Source organism: Pleurodeles waltl, chromosome 9 (genome assembly GCF_031143425.1).
Source record: "Pleurodeles waltl isolate 20211129_DDA chromosome 9, aPleWal1.hap1.20221129, whole genome shotgun sequence".
NCBI classification, from domain to species: Eukaryota; Metazoa; Chordata; class Amphibia; order Caudata; family Salamandridae; genus Pleurodeles; species Pleurodeles waltl.
The window spans coordinates 49,578,039-49,598,884 of record NC_090448.1 but is presented as its reverse complement, the minus strand read 5'-3'; the positions used below and the strand labels follow the sequence as shown (position 1 = coordinate 49,598,884).

The 20,846-nt window shown below is 44.9% G+C and overlaps 1 protein-coding gene across 2 annotated transcripts in view; it reads right to left on the bottom strand.

Annotated features, from left to right (window-relative positions):
- Positions 1-20,846, bottom strand: part of CHCHD6 (coiled-coil-helix-coiled-coil-helix domain containing 6) — a 746,922-nt gene that overhangs the window by 376,932 nt on the left and 349,144 nt on the right. For both annotated transcript variants that reach the window (XM_069206262.1, XM_069206263.1), the window contains one exon: positions 13,655-13,725. In XM_069206262.1, coding sequence (XP_069062363.1) covers positions 13,655-13,725 — 71 coding nt within the window. The remainder of the gene's footprint in view (positions 1-13,654; positions 13,726-20,846) is intronic.

The window sequence follows — 20,846 nt, the reverse complement described above, 5'->3', positions numbered from 1 at the left end:
CTGTAATATCTTCTTCAACGGTTTCCATTCTCTAGGCAAAATATTTACATTTGACAAACCAATATGAGACTTGATTGCAGACTCGTATTTTATTAGATGCATCAAAGAAATGTGAGAGTTAATTACAAACATCTGATTACTCCCAAAACCACAGGGCTTGATTGCTTTATATGTTGCTACGATTGCTGTGTACAATGCCCGACTGTTACCTCAAAGGAATGCCTCCTCATCACATTCCTTATTGTCTGAGTAATGGGGTCCACCTCTCCGGATCAGTATCCCAAATCAAAGTGGAACATCTAGTTCAATTTTGTTGTTCATGACTACTTCATCCATCTTACCCATAACCAAGTCTTAAATGGCACCTCTCCCCAAAGAAGCTTCATTTGTGCGCATACTCTAGGGTCAGGCGTACCAGGCCCAGGTGGATTTGAGCTCCAGCATTGTGGTGGATTCTAGGAAGTGGTAATTGATTAAATGGCTCTCAGGTCCCAGCCCTTTACCTGTAGCACAGGGCTGGTGGTTCAATCCTGGTATGGTTCCAGAACAGGTGATGGGGGCACTTGAGGCGCAGGGTATGCGCTGTGGCACATAAAGGGACGGAGGTCAGGAGTCTACCGTACAAGTGTGCTCTTCCTGAAACAAGACTTTCAGTTGGTAGCGGTGTCAGTGGTTACCAGGATAAGCATTGAAGGACTTATGGATTGGGTGCAGGTAGAATCCTTGTCAAACTATGCTATCTTTTCTACTTCTAGTGTTCTATTTTTTCAAACTCACCTGTGTGGCATTCTTGGCGGTCTACCTGTAGGATCGGTGGAACAGCCAAGCAACTGGCTCTCGATATGTGGGGAATATCCTTAATGGCTTGCATTAAGGCAGCCTGGAACATTGTGCTGTACTGATGTGGTGTTCGTTTCTGTGCGGGTTCACTATGTGCAAGAACTCACACAAGTGCTATCTTGCCTCTCCATACCCAGCTAGAGATGAGCAGAGGAACAGAAGAAGATGTACCGTAAAGCACCATCATCATTCCCATTCTCCTCGGTTTGAGGAACCACCTTGGGCATTGATATGGTCTTTGGTTGAGGGTATCAATATCCTTCAGATATTTTCTGTTTCATCTCCACTTTTAGTTGCTACATTGTGGCCTTTGCCAGAGTTTGATGACAGGGAGTGAGGGGCCGATGAGATGAACTCTGCCTCAAAGGCAACAATGTGCAGAAGTCAGATTTACAAGAATTGGTGGAGTGCCTCTGTTGGAGGCGGCACGTTCTGGTTGGCTGTGCGAAGGCCCCTTCCAGGCAGAATCTCATCACTCCCATCAGGGGTGGGTGATTACACTCACTGTATAACCTGCGCTCACCCTTGGGTAGCTTGGCACAGCGCAGTCAGGCTTATCACAGAGGCAATGTGTAAAGCAATGGCACAACACTTCCCCACCACAACCATGCTGAGTGGCACAAATGAGACTTCACAGGCTGTATAGGCATTTAAAGATTGTATTCAACATACACATTGTCAACACAGCATGAGTATCATGAAAATCTGGGCAAAAATCACATTTAACAATAGTGTTCGCAATATTCAGCCCAAATGGTAGTAACATCAACAATAGTATGTACAAGCGCGCAAATGATACGTTCCCTCCCCGCACCCTCATGCAGTGCCAAATGTTGTCAGTACAAGACTCACCCTATAGTTTACCAACTTTGATGTAACCATTAAATTCAGGGTGTTCCCCGGTTCCCAACGCTTGTAGCAATATGTAAATAGAAGGGTGGTACACTACCACATAGCACTGCTACCTAGGCCATCCTCGTAATTCGTAATTGCCAACCTCAGGACTTCCCTGGCAGACAAATGTGACCAGCAACACCACATTCAACCGAACACACTCCTGCACAACACTCTGCACCGATGGGCGGTGCCACGGATATCAGTTGGCTTGTGCACATACACACACTCATACGCATGCACTCCCAGCACCCTAATGCGCTTCCCTGATATCTGGCTAGTGGATGTAACTGTGTATGCAGGTATCCCGCCCCACCTCAAACCATAGATTGCCAAAAAAAAAAAACCTTACCCCTACCCCGCCCCCCCCTCATACTAGACTCTAGGCCCTAGTGACTCTACGCAGGATCCCGGGAACAAGAAGGGCGGAGGGGAAGGAAAGACAACAGCCAATCTAGCAACAAACAGCAATGTGATGGTTGGGTTCCCAGTAAGAGGTTCACTCAGAGGTCTGCAACACACAGGTGGAGAGTTAATGGGGCTGCCCATTAGCCAATGCAGTACCCAGTCCCGCCAGAAGTCAACATTACCAAATAGCTACAGTTTTGGCACCTCCGGAACAGAGGTGCACCATCCGGGTAAGTTGACTTGAATTACCCTTCACAATGCCGGCGGCCCACAACGAGTTACCAGGTCTGCGTTCCTTTACAAGGAGGCACTGTGTCCGGTGCACGAAGACTTGCGTTGTACCAGACGGTTACACTCCCATGCGAAAAGTGCTCAGTGCTGTAGCTCCACAAAAATGAGGCACAACATCAGGGCTCCGAGGACCAGAATTGGTCCCAACCGTACGATCACTTCAAAGACAATTCCTAAGGCACTAGTCTGGTGTGTACCAGACACTCCCGGACGCTCCCATGAAAAATGTAAATTCCGTACCTCTCTGGAATGAGGCACAACGTCTAGCACTCGATGACTCGAGTCGATCTAGACCCACTCAATATTTGTGATGGTTATTGAGTTATTTCTCAATAACCATCCCTCTTGTTTTTACTCTTACCTGCGGTCTCCACATAATAAAGGGGATTCACTGGGAAACTTTAAGGTATTTTTAAATCCAGTAGATTGTTGTTCTGGATGCCCAAGTTTTACAGCTATCGCTTGGGGAAAGCACAGATGTGCTCTTCCCCTGCATCCAGTGGAATTGAGTCGAATTTATAACACACACAAAGCCTTTTAGAATCTAGAAATGCCCACTTCCTGGAAGTGGCATTTCTAGTGCATTACTAATAAACCCCCTTTACCACTAGAGGGGTTTGTCACTCTAAGTCCAATGATTCCAAACATCATGAGGCTGCTTCTCTGCAATCCACTACTGCAGCCAGACCTACCAGGACTCGTCTTCCATGTTACCTTATGGGCAGTGCAGTTCTCATGGACAGTGCAAACACGCATGGGTGGTCCGCACCACCTGGGCACATTTGCTCTGGCACACATAGGAGCCTGCAGAGGCAAGCTTAACACTTTTGCTACAGCCACCACATGGGGGCAAGTGTACCCATGCTGGCCTGTGCTATCTGGCTCAGCCTCTTCTTTAGATACCGGCATGCAAATGTGCACACCCTGGCAGGTGATGCTAGAAGCAATATGTACGTAGAAAACCACCTGTATGCAAGTATGCGCACATGGGCTAGCACCCCTTTTAGGTGGCTGAAAAGATGGTGCCCTGGGGCAGGTCGGCACCTCGAGCTCAGCTATGCCAGACTCACTATAAATAAACCCATTGTGTAGGTGGGAATCTCCTGGCCAACTGGGCCAGGCTCTACGCCGCCGAAGGTCCTCTGGCACACATGCACACCCATGGCTGGTCCCGCTCACATTGGTCAGCACCAACTCTTATGCAGTAGAGGACATGCATGCACACTTCCCCCCTGCACCTACATAGGGACAGTGCCCAGGGCAAAAGGCCCCTCATAGGGAACAAACCCATCCCATGGGAGAACCGACCCCCCTAGGTAGGGGACACACACGTGGGAGTCTCCACCACCAGAGCAAAGTACCCTTCTTATACCTGCCATACGTCTAACACCTGCTCCATCTTCGGGGCCCTCTGGTGAGGCAAAAGGCTGGTTCAGGGATGGAACCCACATAGGGGTTGCCACCCTGAGCACAGTCGCACTAGAGCCCCCTCCGCCCGCCTATCCAATACGGCGTACAACATGGTTGACTGGGTCTTCTAGGGGGTGGCATGAAGAGTGCAACCTCCCCCTTGTAGCCAGGGCCGTACTCGCCCCGGATATGTGGGGTACCTTTCTTAAGAGGATCCTCCTGGGTACAGCACTTAAATCATGCCTATACCCGCCCCTTCCTAACACAGGTAGGGAAGGCGCACACAATTTCCCACTCCCATGCTTTGGAGAAGTGCCCAGAGTCCTAAGGTCATGCACAGGGAGCCAGAAAAGACTAAGGAGAAAAAGCAAAAAGTTTTGGGAGAATTCACCAAGAAGTGCCATGTCCAACACTCTCTCACTGAATCCTCAAAAGCCTTCAGATGAGGAACAGCAGGAAATGTTTTAAGCAGTTCCACATTATTAATGTTCCTATGTTTCCCCTGAATTCCCCTATTGAGAACCTGCTGATGACAGAGTGGAAAAGTCCCAGAGCCAACGTTGCTACTGGAGTTCATGGGTTGACTCTTTATTTTGGAAATGGGTTACAGGGATCTGTCTCTTGCCCTCACTTGAGATCCTATGTTCACTAAACTGACAGGCCATGCAGAAGTTAACACTGAAGATGTTGTTCTCACAGACGCTGTGAATTAGAAAGATGAGTATGCCTTAAATCTTAAGATGGCTTCAGTTTGTACCTAAGTGCTTGGACAGATATAGTGCATGCCTCAAAATCATATAGTAAGGACTTTCAGGCTCCTTTCATAGACAAGGAGGGGTGGCAGAGGGATGGGGTGATTGCTATTGGTTGTACCACAAATGGAACCTAAGGAACATTTATTTTGATGTCACTTTTGACAACTTGAAGGCTTGTGCATTGCCATCTGGCAGGCTGCATGGAGCTTGAATGAAATTGCATCTGAGGGACTGGAAGGTGGATTGGACATCAAAGTCTTCCTTGTAGGTAACACCCCTGTAGAATCTGAAGTTGCTTAGGGATGAGCTGGGGTCTGGCCAGTACCTGGCCTTTAAGAACAAGCAGCGTGTTATTCTTTCAGGTTGTGGTCTAGGTCCTCCAAGAAAGACAGGAAGCTGTACAAGCCGTCCAAGACCATATGTTATGTCCCAGCTTCCAACTGGTCAAGGAGGGGGACGATGTCCTTTATAGTCACACTCTGATTTAGCCAAAACATAAGGTAGACAAAGATAACAACAAAAGAGGCAAAAAGGGGGACAATATATATATATTTTTATTTTTTTATTGTTCAACCATGACACAGATCCAATGGTTCTCTGATTGTCTGAAATGCGTTCATCTGGGTCTGTGTGTAAAAAATGCATTCTTGTGTACACTGGTCCACTTGACACCAATGGATGGGTTGCTCCAGGCACCACCTGGAGACACGAATATTCAAGGTACCTGTGATGACTCAGATATAATTAAATTAATCCTGGTTGTTGTTCTAGTACATAGGTAATATTTGTCCCCTTGCCACATTGCTCCGTACATTCCTCTCCTTGACCAGGAAACTGCTATCCCCTAAAGTCTACTGAAAGGGATTGTCTTTGACATAAAATAGAAGTTGTATAGATAATGTGACCATTGCGTTTATATTGCCAGGAGCATAATATTGCACAATATGCATGCCTGTTGCATGTGTGTGGTCACATATCACGTATGTTTGCAGTGGTGTGCAGTGCATTTTCACTTGTGTGCCCACATTGTGAGAGTCTGGGTGTACCTATTTAATGAGATTTATAACAAAGATTGTCTTTGTGTTTAAATAGGTGAATGATTGACTTGGTTCAGTTCAGTTAGGACTCACCTGGCTACAGTAACTTTCCCTTCTTTTAATAGCACATTTGACTTAGTGGCCGTTAGTGGTGATTTAGGGATCCTCGTCCCTGAAGAATGCCCCAGACCCATTAGGGCTAGTGATCGAGGGCAGAAACATGTTGGCCTAATTGTTGTGAAGGTCTGAGTCATATTTCCCAATAACCATCCCACTTGTTTTTAGTCTTACCTGTGGGCACCACATATTCAAGGTGATTCACCAGGGAAATGTAAGGTATTTTTAACTCACTGATCTGGATGTCGTTTTTATCTAGTAGTTTACAGAAGAACTTCCTCCTGCTCTGAGTCTAACAGGAGGTTGAGTTTGCCCTGGTGGTACTGTCCTACCAGGGTGGGGAGCGGTTACCAATGATGAAGCACAACATTATTAAGTGTGTGAGGCTTCCTCTTCCATAAGAATGATCTTCCCTGTATAAATGCACCTGGACAGGAATCTTGGAAATACCCCAGTTGGGTTTATTTCTGTTTGGTCTGAGGTAAGAATACTGTAACTTGTATTCTACCCGTAGGGTCACACTGTTTTGTGACATTTGCATGCTGTTTCTCCTGCCTGCACAAGCTGCCGAGCTTCAGTTACGCCTCACACTTCTGTTACAGAATGCGTGTGCTTCTGATGAGAAATAGCTTTGGGTGCAGTGAGATCTGCGAGTAGCTGGCTGTACACAGCCTGTTCTCTTTTCCTGAGGGGTCCTTCTGTGCTATTTTTTCCCCAGGCAGACTGTGGTTTTGTGATGCTGTAGGCTCGTAGGTTGATGGGTCCAGCACATTCAGCATCACGGGGTTCCAGGTTCGGTTCCATCTCTGAAGCGACTGGCTCAGTGATGGGGAGCATCAGAAGTCATTTGAAACTATGGCTGTTACGTTGCAATCTGTCAGCAGGCTTCTCACTCTCTCCCGACGTCCATTGGCTCTCACCAGAAATGGCAGGATATTAGGAATGGGCGCATCCATAGTGTCTGGCTTCGCTCAAGTGCGCTGGGCCCTTAAGAACAGGGACATTCATACAATTGGAGGGAGCTGGCAGCAGTAATGAAGAGTCTTCATGTGATTGCACAAGAGGTCCAGGAAGCACTCAGTCGTCCAGGAGGCAATACAGTAACACCAGTTCGGGGAAAGCTCTCGACTCCTGGCAAATCTGGTGTTCCCAAATTTTGCCTTTTACAGAGCAGGATCTGGTGCCCTTAGAGGCATTCCATATCAGAGGGGTAGACAACTTTGTGGCGGACAGGTGTCCGTTTCTGTTTTCAAACAAGTCTGCAAATGGATTGCCACTCCAATTATTATCGACAGTGTGGACAAAGCCCAGTTTCCTCTTTTAAGTGGCGAGCGCAAAGCGCTCCATCCCCTGTTGTAATCTCTCTTTGGGCTTCTAACCACGCCCATGTCACGTCAGTCACTTTCATTGGTTTGTGGGCTTGCCTTTTAAAATCCGTTTGCTTTCATTAGTGAAAGGCATGCATACGTCATGCCTTTTCCGGTGTTTAGCCCTCCTCAAGCGCATCAACCAACTACTGAAAACATACGAGTCTTGATGTTTTCCGTCTGGTTTCTGGAATACATTTTCTGTTTTTTCGCAGAGTAATCTCGCAGGGCAGTAGTCGAACGCTTTGCATGACATCGATCCTGTTACATAGGTAATTGCACTTTTGCTGGTTACATAGATAATTGCATTTTTGCCGGTTACATGGATAACTGCACTTTTGCCGAGCAAACTTTTATTTCCCTTTGTTTGTCTGCTTTGTGCTGATGGCGGCCGTCGGCTTGCTTATGTTAAACTTTTACTTTTCAGTTTATATGGCAAGAAAAGTCTGGTTAGTTATGTGAAACTGTTTTACTTTTCATTTTCAATTTATGTGGCAAGAAAAGTCTGGTTAGGAGCTTACAATGCTAATAGCTGTAACTCGAGCAAACGCGAGACCCATTGCATTGCAAATGCTTGTTTTGTACTGATTTCCAGAACAGGGGATGATGTGCAAACAGTGTTGCTGCTACTGTCAAAGATAAATGCCCTGAAAGAACTGGGTTGAGGGTAATTCATTTCACGTGTCCTATCAAACCGGCTTCAGGTGGAAACAGCGAATCAAAAGACATCCAGCCTCTCTTAGATGCAGGAAATCCCATTCAGATGACAAGATGCAGCTATCTCTTATGTACTGGGCCGTAATTGAAAACAAGATTCCATCAAAATACCTAGATAGAGGTGGTGCTGCTGCAAGGCAGCCAATCACAAGCTGGCACCTGTAATTTCACATTCGAGGGCACGTAAAAATGAATGACACTTCTTTACATTTACTACATGTATTCATGCTCACTCAAGAATGAACATTTCCAAAGGCATTTTGGAATTTCTGTAATTTTGTAGTAAGCGTAGTTGGACTATTGTAATGTCCTGATAAATGTGGTGATGAGAGACCTTTGGTTTGTTGCTCATCTCTGTGCAGCTGGACTTCAGAAGTCTGCCTTTTGCTGCATGAACTGGCAGGGAGCCATTGGATCTAAATGATCTGAGTCCCCGACCTACTCCCTTTTTCATAGTGGCCATCACCAGCACCATCTGCGCCTCTGGACCAATTCGCATCTGAATACCTTTGGACCTGCCAAGGACTGGACTCCCTGTGACCCTGCTCACAGCTCCCTGCGTGGGCTTGTGGCAGCAATACTAGATATTGTGCACTGTAAAGTGTTGGTATCCAGTTTCTATATCTCACTTGTACTGTATAAATGTGATTATGCCAATGGCCTCTACCATGGGTCATCTATATCTATCATGAAAAGTCTCATGCCATGAGTACATTTTATCGCATATACCATTTCGAAAGACTACACTGCACACCCTCATTACACCTGGCCACAACTTCTTCAGACAGGAAGCAGCCATGCACAGGAAATGATGTGGCATAGATGCATATGCCAAGTAACAGGTGATGATTAGTTCATCCGGGGTACCTGTTTGCTTGTAATCTCCCTCATCACACTACTACAGCTCTCATTAACTATATCATGTGTTACCAACTTTTCCTGTAATAAGAGGTAATTATTTTCAATGAAAATCATCCCGAGCTACTAATATAACTAGTGATGGAATATTGACCATTATAAGACAAGATTACATTGGTGGCCACCATATGCAAGTTTCAGAGCAGTGATCACTACAGTCTCTGCAAGGTTGCCAGCAGTAATGTACAAAAGGCTTTGTCAATGTGGAACGTCTCTAGGTGAGTAAAAAACAAAAAAAACACTTCTTCAATGACCCTGGCACCATTGGAATACTATAAGTAATGAGTCGCCCCAACCCTGCATGATTTATCATTTTTAAACATATTTTGGATTTTAAACCATTTTCCTCCGAACATCAGCTTATGAATTCTGAAAATACATACATTGTTGTCTCAAATACACATTTTTCAATATTGGTATACATATATTAATTCAATCAAGCTTCTCATTTGGTAGGCTGGGCTGCAGGGCTGGCTCTAGGGTGGTGTGATCGGTGCCACCACACTGGGTGCTCACTGCGGAGTTTGCAAGTGTATTATCATTTTAAAAGCACATGCTGCCGGCATTCCTTGATGCCAGCTATTTTCATGCAACAATAAAAATGTCAAGATAACTCTGTGATTAATGTTCTTTCTGGAGAGAGAGTGAAGTTCTGTCTAGTGGGAGTTTTGACCCTATTGTAAGGTAATGCAGAGGGTTACTATGTCTGCTGCAAAGAACCTGTACCATACAGATCACAAAGTGCAGATAATGTAAAAGGTCAGAGTGTTACTGCTTTTGTCAGAGAGATCCTTTTGTTACTTGCAGTTAATAAGCTAAAATCCTAATATAGAACAGTGAGTTATTAACTGTCATCAAAGAGCTGCATGCAAACATCAAGGTATAGATTAGAGTGTTATGATTTTTCCCGTCTTTCATTATCCTAATGTTGCAAAAAGGGTTTATTTGGGTGGAAATCAATTCTTCTTATTAAAGAGAACCCCAACCATGGTGTTACTTTTTAAATCCTGAGTCTGTGCTTCTCTGGAACAGGCACTCTTAAACTATACTGCCTCCCAGTGTGGATGACCTGTGACTCCTACATCTTGTAGTCCTCTGCCTTACATAACATTTCCTATACACTGATTTACACACGCAGGATTGATTGTCTCTGTACTCTGACACCCTACCCTACACTGGTATGAATGATGCTATAAACCTAATTAAATGCATCTGAGAGAGAGTGGTTATGGAGACTTGAGTGGCTCTGTTAAAGAGTGATAGTGAGGGAATCCATGGCGGAGTTGGCCATTGGGGGGCGGCTACAATCACTGTTGCACAAGGCGCCACCAGCGCTAAGGCCGGCCCTGCTGGGCTCCTCACGATAGAGCTATCTAAGGGTATCCGGAGAACTACGAGTAACTCGGGAAAGCCTCACATACATTATATGCTCCCTGGGCTGTAATTGTTTGTTTGTTAATTTCTGACCTCATAGTGTATTCTGAATTTCTGGTTTTTTAAAGTCACCAGTCAACGCATTATTAACTCTTGTCAGGTGTCTCTCACACCGTCCTACAGACAGCGCTCTGAGTCCCTTTTGGTTGAGTTTGCGCTATGTACAACTACAAATAAAAAAATCGATTAAGTCTCCTGACAATTAAAGAGGCATGGGCAAGTGGCCCCCTCAATTTTACTTTGAGGTGGATGGTGACTCCGAAAGGCAAGCTATCCACTGGAGTTTGCAGAAACCTCAATGCAACTGCTCTACCCATTTAGGGCCAGATGTAGGAAGATTCCAAATTGCGACTTGCAATTTGCGAGTCCCTGCGACTCGCAAATTGCAAGTCGCAATTTGGAATGCAGAAAGGTGTCTCAGACACCTTCTGCAACTCGCAATGGGGTCGCAAAGACCCACCTCATTAATATTAATGAGGTGGGTCGCAATTTGCGACCCCATTGCGAGTAGGGGCACTCACGGGATGGTGGCCTGCTGGAGACAGCAGACCACCATGTCCGTGACTGCTTTTTAATAAAGCAGTTTTTTTTTTCAAAGTGCAACCCGTTTTCCTTAAAGGAAAACGAGCTGCACTTTGAAAAAAAAACGAAACCTTTAGTTTCAGTATTTTTCAGGGCAGGTAGTGGTCCATGGGACCACTGCCTGCTCTGAAAAACTATTTTTTTTTCCAGACACAAAGGGGAAGGGGTCCCATGGGGACCCCTTCCCGTTTGCGCCTGGGTTACCATCCACTTCAAGTGGATGGTAACTGCGCTTTCATTTGCGAACGCTTTCGCGGTCGCAAATGAAAATGAATAGCATTGCGAGTCGCAAATAGGAAGGGAACACCCCTTCCTATCTGCGAGTCGGAAATGCATTTTGGGAGTCGGATCCGACTCGCAAAATGCATTTCTGCATTCCGGTGAGGCTTTTGCGACTCGCAAACGGCGTTTTTCGCCGTTTGCGAGTCGCAAAACCCTTGCTACATCTGGCCCTTAGTTTATAATAAAAATGTGCAGATTCTGAAATATCCGGTTTGGAGTTTGAGCTGCATTTGCGGCAGAGCGTCTCAGCTAAAGGCCTGCCGGTGAGGTTACAAGAAGGCTAGCTAACTGCCGTGGCGGGGGGCTGTGCACTGCAAACCACACACCAAAACCGGGGTAACACAGACAGAAAAGAAAATCATTCCAATAGGGGGCTCAGGGCAGAGCTGCGAGATTACAGAGCGAGAAAAACATCCTTTGCCTCTGAATAATTTTATCTTTTAACAACTTTCTAATCCTCATTTAAAAAGCCGCAATAAGAACCCATGTGCAGGAAAAAACATACAGTATTGGAAGTCTGCAGACTCCAATAAAAAGAAAATCAGGCTAAGCCTAAATCAGGCTGAAAAAAATGCGACCCTTTAGGGAAAAGAAAATCTGTAACGTCTGCACTAAGCCCTAACCTCTTCAGCGACTCCTTTTACAGATTCAGCGAATGTAATAACAGGTAATCCTCGCAGGCTAATCGGAAAGCAGCGCTCTGGGGGAGACCAGGACGATGCTAAAACAATTGGGCGCTGCTTTCTGGGAGACCTGCCTTATACAACTCCCCAATCCCCCCCCAAAATAGGGCGCATTAACCGGGCACAGGATGGAACGCCATTTGCATTTGCTGCAGCCGCTAGGATGAGCAGGTTTGTCTCCCGCATCCCCCCACCAACCCGAGTCATGGATCCATGATTTTTGAGGGTAGAACGTGCGTAGGAATGAGCTGGGCACAGGTGGTGAGGATGGCAGGTGGGGCGGTAGAGGGGGAGGGGGGAGAGGGGGGGGCTGGGTATGAAACACCATACACGACACAATTATGAGCATGGTCTTCTGTATGGTGACTGGGTATCCAATGAGCCTGACTTTTGAGGACAAAGTGCATTTTCTACAAAATGTATGTTTACCTGATTTTAGCACAGGTTGAGTAAAATCCATAGGCAATCCTCTGTAAGACACTATATACAAATGTAAAGGCCTGTAGAGGGCAACTACTGAATGCTACCGATATGTACGAAAGCTTTTTCCCACAGACACAGAATGGGTAAAATCCTTTGGTACATCTGGCCCCAAGTGTCAGAGGCAGGTATGGACTGGGACCATGTCAGTGCCACTCTAACCATTACTTATTTCTTACCACTGCGCCCCAATTATGTGATTGGTAGGTTACTTTTCGTTTGGCACACAAAGTGCAAGAAATTAGCACTGACTCTCAAATTTCGTTGATCTGAACAAGATGAACCACGATTTTTGCTTCTGCTCCGCATGATTGAAAAGAGGTGAAATTTAACGCTAAACCGATGGTGACGCAGGTGTTTAAGATTTATACACATTTGCACGTACACTTGAATAAATCAGCCATAATAAGTAACACGTAGAAGACAGACAGCTTAGACAAGAAATACGGTCTGAATATGTTATGTCAGAAAAAAGTTACGATGCAGCATTTTTTATTATGGCCTGTATTTTAATTTTTTGTTTTTAAAACTTGAATTTAAAACCCAACTGTACCTAATGTAGGCCTGGGTAGGTAAAGTTATGGATGCAACCAAGTGACAACGAAAACTTATTATTAAGCGGGGTCCAATAATGTTGATTTCCACTTCTTTGCAAAATGTCATCGATAATAAGATAGGCTCCTCCACTGACATCTACAAATGAAGTCAAGTTTGGATGAAGGGGCAAACGCATTTATTTGCCCAGTGGCATTAACTAAACTTGTACTCGGACTGATTTCTTGCTGGGAGCCAAAAGGCGGATGGTTGGACCAATGACTACGCAAGGAGAAAGCAGTGGTTGAGGTAGGTTGATGGGGAGAACAGTTGTTTATGTCTCTGTCTGGTAAAGTCTCACATACACTAAGGGTGAAGAAAACTACAGTCGCAGGCCAGCAAGAAAACCACCCAACCATATATGTTAACTACAATATGAATCACACTCTATGAAATAGACTGTCTGACCCTGGGCAAGAAGACAATTAAGAATATCAGATGGGATCTGCTCTCCTACAGGTGCTGGTGGGGACATTCTTCATGGCACACATAACATGACTTCCATTAACAAACAGATGGTGCCATAACCTGTGCCAGGTCAACTGCGCATATCACAGTTATATTTAATGGCTCAGCCCCATCTGTGAATCTCACTCGCATATTTGGTGGCATCTGTGCAAGAACCACCATACTTAGCAAGTTGAGCGCGGCTGCCGGTGTTGGCACTCTATTTTCTTCAAACACATCACAGAATTAATGACTTTGATGGAGTTATTTGGCAACATTGAAGATCCCCTTGTAGCACGCACATGAGTCAGAAACACCCACCCACCCGCCAGGCGCATCTTCACTTTGTTGATCTTTTTCACAACAAAAGGGAGGCAGGCAAATAACAGAGTCCTTACTTGACGCGTAACTCTGCATTGGTGGCGGCGGTGTGGAACTGCTCCGTCGTCAGCTTGTAGATCTCAGTGTTCTGCAAAGTAACAAATACAAGACTCATCACCAAGAAGCAGGGGTTGCGGAGGAGGAGGCAGGCAGGGAGCCCTGTTTGTCTAATTGTCTCTGCAGTAAACAAAGCTTATTATTTAAAGAGTAATTATAATGGTAATTTAATAAAGTTTTTCTTGCAAATAAAACAAGAACAAATTATGCACTTTACCACTTGATCTAAATCCAGGAAAAGCAGGAAATATAGTCCTATAGACTAGTTGCTACATTAAGAACTTTGAACTAGAAGACCTCTGTTCAAACCCCGGTTCCACACCTATCATCTACCCCAGTTCACGCAACTGCCACAACTGTACCTTAAAACAGGAAGAAATAACATGCTCACTTCCACATGTGAGCACGCAACCACACACATCCACTCCCCCAACCCCCAGTTGGCAACAGAAACACTAAAGAAGTGAATAGGCAAAGCATTTTGAATCACTTAAAACCATAACTTGGTTTGAGGACTCTGGACAAAACTGTCCCAAAAAAGTATTTGTATACACAAGATTGTTCTAATCTGTAATCCTTCTTGGTTTCCCAAAATCATGACTTTGACATTTTCTATCCTGTATCTCTTTGGCTGACCTCCAGCCAATATGAGCTAAACTTTAATGCCTTCGGAGTAACAGCTCTAATGCAGAACTTAAGGTCAGCAGCAATGAGGGACATTCATTTTGAAGTAACAATTGATAAAGGCAACAGATACCTAGGACCCTAATTCTCATCCTAGAAGGACTCAGTTGTTCATTCCTGTCTCCCTTACATCATCTCCATTCTCACTAACTCGCTCACCTGTCCTAGTTTCAATCCAGTTCACCACCCGAAGACCCACTACTAGGTATCACGGCAATGAGTCAATATCATGGAAACAGTTTAATGAAAACCATTTAGAACAAAGACACATCTTTCACTTGATTGAAGTCTAGAGTTACATGGTTCAATAAACTGATGTCGGTCAATTTATCGAAAAGTCATGATAACGGAGAGTGACAGGCCACAATAGATGTTAGAGCAGGTTGCAGTGGCTGAAGCAATTATGAGTCAGCCACCATGATAGATACACTGGCCCACCAGACTGGCGGTACTGCCGCCATTTTAGTAAAATCATTCGGGCTATTATTCATCTGAAACGTTTTTTTTTAATGACTGCCTCCTAATACAAGCATGTAAATACAACAAAGACAAACCATGTAGGCCCTCGTGAACTAGGGTGTTGGTACTAAACACAATAACTGTTCTGTTGCAATAGCTATTAACAGAGCAATACCTATTGTGAAACTCCAGGGTAATTAAACAAATCATGTATATTTATGATTTCTCAAAGTTGCCTGCACTTCTCACACTGTATCTATTGCACCTCATCCGTATCAGATCAATTGCAAATTATGTATAAGAGAGATGAAAGGCTTTGTTGGGCAGTTTTTATGTGATGCATGCCAATGACTTTAAGAAACAAGAACCACACAGAATGTGTCTAGTTACTTTCGAGTTTGACAATAGGTATAGGCCTGATTGATTCCCACCACACACTAGTGTGTTTAGTCCTAATCACAGATGTAAACTGATTGAACGAATATTTGGCAGAATAGATTGATAACAGTTGTGCAAGAAAGTGCTTCCTGCTTATATAGTCCCACAGTAGAGAAATACAAAAGGGTTTCTGTACAATATTAAGGCAGGAGGAGCCGTCAATGAATGTTATAGTCTAATTACCCAAGGCGTGGACATCTCGACCCTGAAGTGATTTATGGATTATCATGAGGACAACAGAACAGTGGAGAGTAAGCAAGACGTTTTGGAAAGAATATCAAGTGAAGTGAGAAATACATCACAGAATAACTTATGTAAGCCAAGATACGTCATAAGAGTGGGCCAGCCTGGTCCTGCAGTCTAAAGAAAAATAATAGAAAGGGACACCCTCTATTGACCTATGATTTCAATAGACGGTGGGATGTATGTGAGAACACACATGAGCTGTGTCCAACATCCACTCAAAATGAAAAGGAGGCTACTTAGTGCTCTGCATAGATTACATTGTTTAAATCAATCAAATTGCTGTAGGCCACAAGGTATTGTCTAGGAAACATGGTTTATGGATTACACAGCTAGCGCTAGAGAGCTAAATATAAGGTTCTGAAGTACCAACAAACAGGATATGAATAAATAAATAAATACAAATTCTGACTATACTACCTAGAATAAGGTGAAGCAGATAAAATTAAGACATACTATATTCCATACTTATGTAGAAGCCGTACACAGTAATACGACTGTAAGTAATGCCACTGGCTTGTTACGTACTAAACAAGAATGCGGCACCCACAGTGGCCGGCGCTAAATGTGTTTAAATATGGTGGCCGTAAGGAAGAATCGGAGCTTATGCTGTGTTGTGGTATTAAAGACAACATAAATATAGCAACACACAATTTGAACTGTTATTTAATATTTTAGTAACGGAAAAAAATGTTAATGCATTTAACACAAAAATGTTCAATCTTAGAGCATAAGACTACTAGTAAAAAAAAATAGCAAATGATGGTCTTATGATTAAGGTCGGCACATACATCATATGGAAGAGTTTAACTGCATTAGGTAGGCATTTAATTGAGTACTATAGGTATTTTACTGTAGAAAATATCAAGTTACCTATCTTTGGTAATTAATGTTCTTTATAATAGATAATATGTATAAACGCAGATTCCTCACCTTTAGAATATGCCCAGGCACCATATTGGATCTGGAAGGTTTAAACAGCACTACTCCAGGGCACTGGTAGGTGGCATTCAGCATTGACTTCAATCCACCTCAGAAGTGATGAATGGAGCCACATACAAGTGCCACCTCTGCACAACCAATGTCAGTTTCTTTCTTGGCTCTTTATGCACACTTGGATGCAGAACCCAACAGTAATCAGATGTACCAGTATGCAGGTTCCTAAATTGTGGCCTTTTTAAATTGGAAAAAAGACCACTCCATAAAACAGGGATGTGGCAGGCCAGTGAGGAATCTGCCATTGGAGAGAGTATCCACCAGACCTGTGAAATGCCCTAATGCTCCAGCCATTTCCAGCGACAAACACCCTCTTGACACTGGATCCGGGACCCCTACCCTGCCCTGCTAGCTACAGTGCCACTTGACAGTGGCATTGTCCGTGGGGACCTGAACCAGCCTCCCTCTGGTGGATGGTAGGAAGGTTTCAGTGTCAGGCAAATGGTCTACAACTGCAACTGGTTGATGTGGAGTCAAGTCTCAGCCAGAGGTCAGAGTCCTCTGACCTCCACCTGTCCCACATGAACTCCCCAACCCAGCAGCGATACATATGTCACCACCGTCAGCCCCATCTGGGGCAGTGGGAGAGGTCTGCCAGTGATCTAATTGCAGTCTAGCAGCCACCACTACAGATCTTTTGCAGTCTTCTCCAAAACCTGAATGGAATGCAACAGGTTTCCCTGGTGCTGGACCAAATAAGAATTCAGGTTCCACTGCAGAGCCCACATATGCCACAAGGCATAGTCAACATGTACAAGATAAAAGGCCAAGAAGCCTTAGGATCCAGGACTGAGGATGAAACCTTAGGATCATAGCTCGAACATCTAGGACTCGTTGTGAAAGGGGGCCTCTGCAAAGAAGTCCGATGTGTCTTAGTCACATTGACAGCAAACTTCAATGATGTCAGGATGTTTGTCTGCGGGTGGTATACAGCTGACTGTGGTGAGCCCGTCTTTAAGAGCCAGTCATCGAGGTAGGGCAAAACTGGAATCCACACCCTCTGAAGGCTCTGACCTCCAGATTAAGGAAACAGTAGAAGTAACAGCATGTCCTACTTCTGGGGTCGGAACCTTCTCCATGGCTTCTTTGGCCAAAAGAGCCTTCACTTCCTGAAGCATGATAGACAAGGGCTCCTCAGAAAGCCCCTATAATGTGGGTGAGAGATGTGGTTGGTCGGAAAGAAATGGCAGGGCATAATGAATGATCTGAATGTCCCATCTGTTGGATGTTATGTTCTGCCCCCAAATGTTTGATCCTGCCTCCTACAAGTTCATGTGCCACTAATGACTAACTAAAGCAGTTTGGAGCCCACTACTGAAGGGGCATGGCATTGAGAAGTTTGCTACTCCTGTCGACCTGGATGTTTGTCTGCTTAATCCCTGACCTTGAAAGGACTGGGTGTCTTGGCACAGCTGGTTCGCTAAACCTCAGGAGATGTCCCGAAAGTGGCAAAACTGCTCAGAACATTGCCTATCGAGAGTAGAAAGGTCCAAGGAACATGCCTTGGCCAGGCACTCTTTAAACTGTTTCAGAGTAGAATCAGCCTTCTCTTCAAACAGGCGAGATCCATCGAAAGATATATTCATGAGTAACTCCTGGATGTCTCCAGAGAAGCCTGGGGATCTCATCCATGCACAACGTTGAAGCACCACACTAGTTCCAACTACTGTGCCCAAGCAGTGAACAGTATTCACTCCAATTTGCATCACATATTTGGCCAGATCCGGACACTCCAGGATTGTTTGAGCTGCGTGGTGGGGGCAAAATTCTTCAGGGCATGCAGGCAAGATCTCACTGCTGACCTTGGCCAGAGAGCATGGAATTATAATATCCTAATAAACATTTGGCTGACCGAAGGGCTATTCTCTGAAAGTATTTGCTTCCCTAATTCTTCATTTCCCTATGATTCTGTCTCATAGGAGTGTAAGTCGTAGGGCAAAAATTGGGCTTTACCCTGCTTTTGGAAACTTGGACCACCAGGCCTTCTGGTGTGAGGTGTATTAAGAAATGAGGGTCACCTGGCGCTGCCCAGTAGCATCTCATTACCTGCCTGTTCACAAGTGGGGCAAGAACACGACTTAGCCCAGGTGTCGTGTAATATGTTAGTCAGGTCCTCATTGAATGGCAGCAGTGGTTCGAAGAAAACCTGTTTAGGTCGTAGAACTTCAAATCAAAACGTTTGACTTAACACCCATAGAAGGAAGTTGCAAGTCCAATACCACAGCTGCACACTGTATCATCCCGTCAAAGGAAGCACTCTCCTCCATTGATGGTCCAGGGGGAGACCAATCCATTATCCAGGGAAGTGCCCAAGCCATGAGCCTACTCAAACTTTATATAAATAGTGTCGTCATCATCATAATGTGGGGGGATAAATCATCTTATTCGTCATCTCCAAAGGCTGGATGACTCTGGTCAGAGTCCGAACTGAAAAGTTGGTGGGGCACAGGAACATGGCTCCACATTTGAGGCAATGTTACATCAGGAACAGATTGCATGGGATTGAGGGGGGGCATTATTTGGACTCAACCTCGGTCAAGACCCTGAAGAGTCCTCCTCCAGCATTGGAACATAGCGCCCGTGGTGATATCACAGGGACCGGTATGCATTTTGGTGCCCGAGCGGAAGTCAGCACTGGTGCCGGTGTGGATACCGAGAAGGGTTCACAAAGCAATGATGAAGTTGAGAACGAATCTACCAGCAGGAACCTGACGGAAGGCGTCTGCGGATCCTTGGGGCCCGAAGAAGAGCCGGAGAGAATTGGAAGGGTGCTGAAAATACACAGCATGGCCTTTTCAAAGACCTCAATCTTTTGCAACATTGCTGATGGCCTGGAAACCTCTAAGTGCTTTGGGATCAGTAGCGGAATCATCTTTTTGGCAGGGAACTGGGAGCAAGACCGAGAGGCACCCTAACATCTTTGTGACTTCTCTGTTAGAAAGTGGTGGGACTGTGACGATTAATGCTTAGAATTATATACAGCTTTGTTTCACATTCCTGGATCACCGTCAAATGCATGAGGGCATACTCTTCCCTTGAATCTGAGTCATGTTCTGGACTGAACCACCAAAGGCATATCTCGTTTGGGTCTTTCACAGACATTTGTTTGCCTTAAACCCTGTAGGTTTTGGAGGGGATATTTTCCCTTGCAGAAATGTTTTGGGTAAAATGTAGAGCAAAAAACTCACCAACTGACCTGTAAAAAATGGGAGCGAGTTCTGGATCTATGCACGACGTCAGAACGAAAGGAACTAATACTGGCACGCAGAAGTGGCACTTCTATTCGGCTTTGTTCATCAATTCCCTAGCAGCAGGGAATCAATGTGGAGCCACATGCCACCATGCGCTGGAGCAATGCTGTTTAAATGTTTCAGATCCACTCTGGGGCTTAGGGATAGTATAAAGGTGAAGAATCTACGGTTAGAAGTATCCATCAGAATTAAACAAGTCTCACACATATATTGTGCATGATAGATATCCTTAATGTACTAGGAACTAGTGTGTATTACTACATTTGTTTCTTTTTTTTAGCATAGCCAAATAGACATTACAGAGCAATCGCTTTGCAAAGCACCTAAACTAAAAACATATGTCAAACATCCCCCACCCTCCCTCTCCACCCAATCCCCGACACAGAACCCATCAGCACGTTGAGCAGTCCCTGAGTTCAGTTTTCCCAGTGTTCTCATCCTTTCCAGAGGTCTCTCTTTTTGCAATGTACTATGATGTGTCCCTCTCTCCACCCTAGGAGTCCACACTCGACAAGCGGCTATATCTCCAAGGAATATTACGTCTTCTTTGACGTTTTTTGAACTTCTACGGGCATCCTCTATTTGTGTAGGTCACTTTTTCCCCCATCATGAACCAGTCCATCCCTCTCCTCCACACATCCACAGAGGAGCATGTCTCTGAGCCCCAAAGGCGGGCTATGTCCCTTTTGGCTACCATCAGTCCCAGTCCACACAACGTGAGCTTTCGTCGGGGCAGGTCAATATCATTAGGTATTCCCAATTAAGTATATTTGGGGTCCAAGGGAATCTGTACCGACAGTACTCCCTCCATCTCTCCTTCCACCTTACTCTAAAACTCCTTAACCTTGGGGCATTCCCATAAAACGTGGAAGAACGATCCGATTTTACCACAGCATCTAATGCAGTTCGGATGTTTCACTCATCCCATCACATGTAGTCGTCCTCTATCATAGTATACCCTATGTAAAATTTTAAACGGAACCAGCCTAAGTCTTGACCTAATCGCCACCTCTCTGGGGAACATCAGTGCCGCCTCATAGTCTATATCTTCCAGCGTCCCCAGCTCTGCTCCCACCTACTA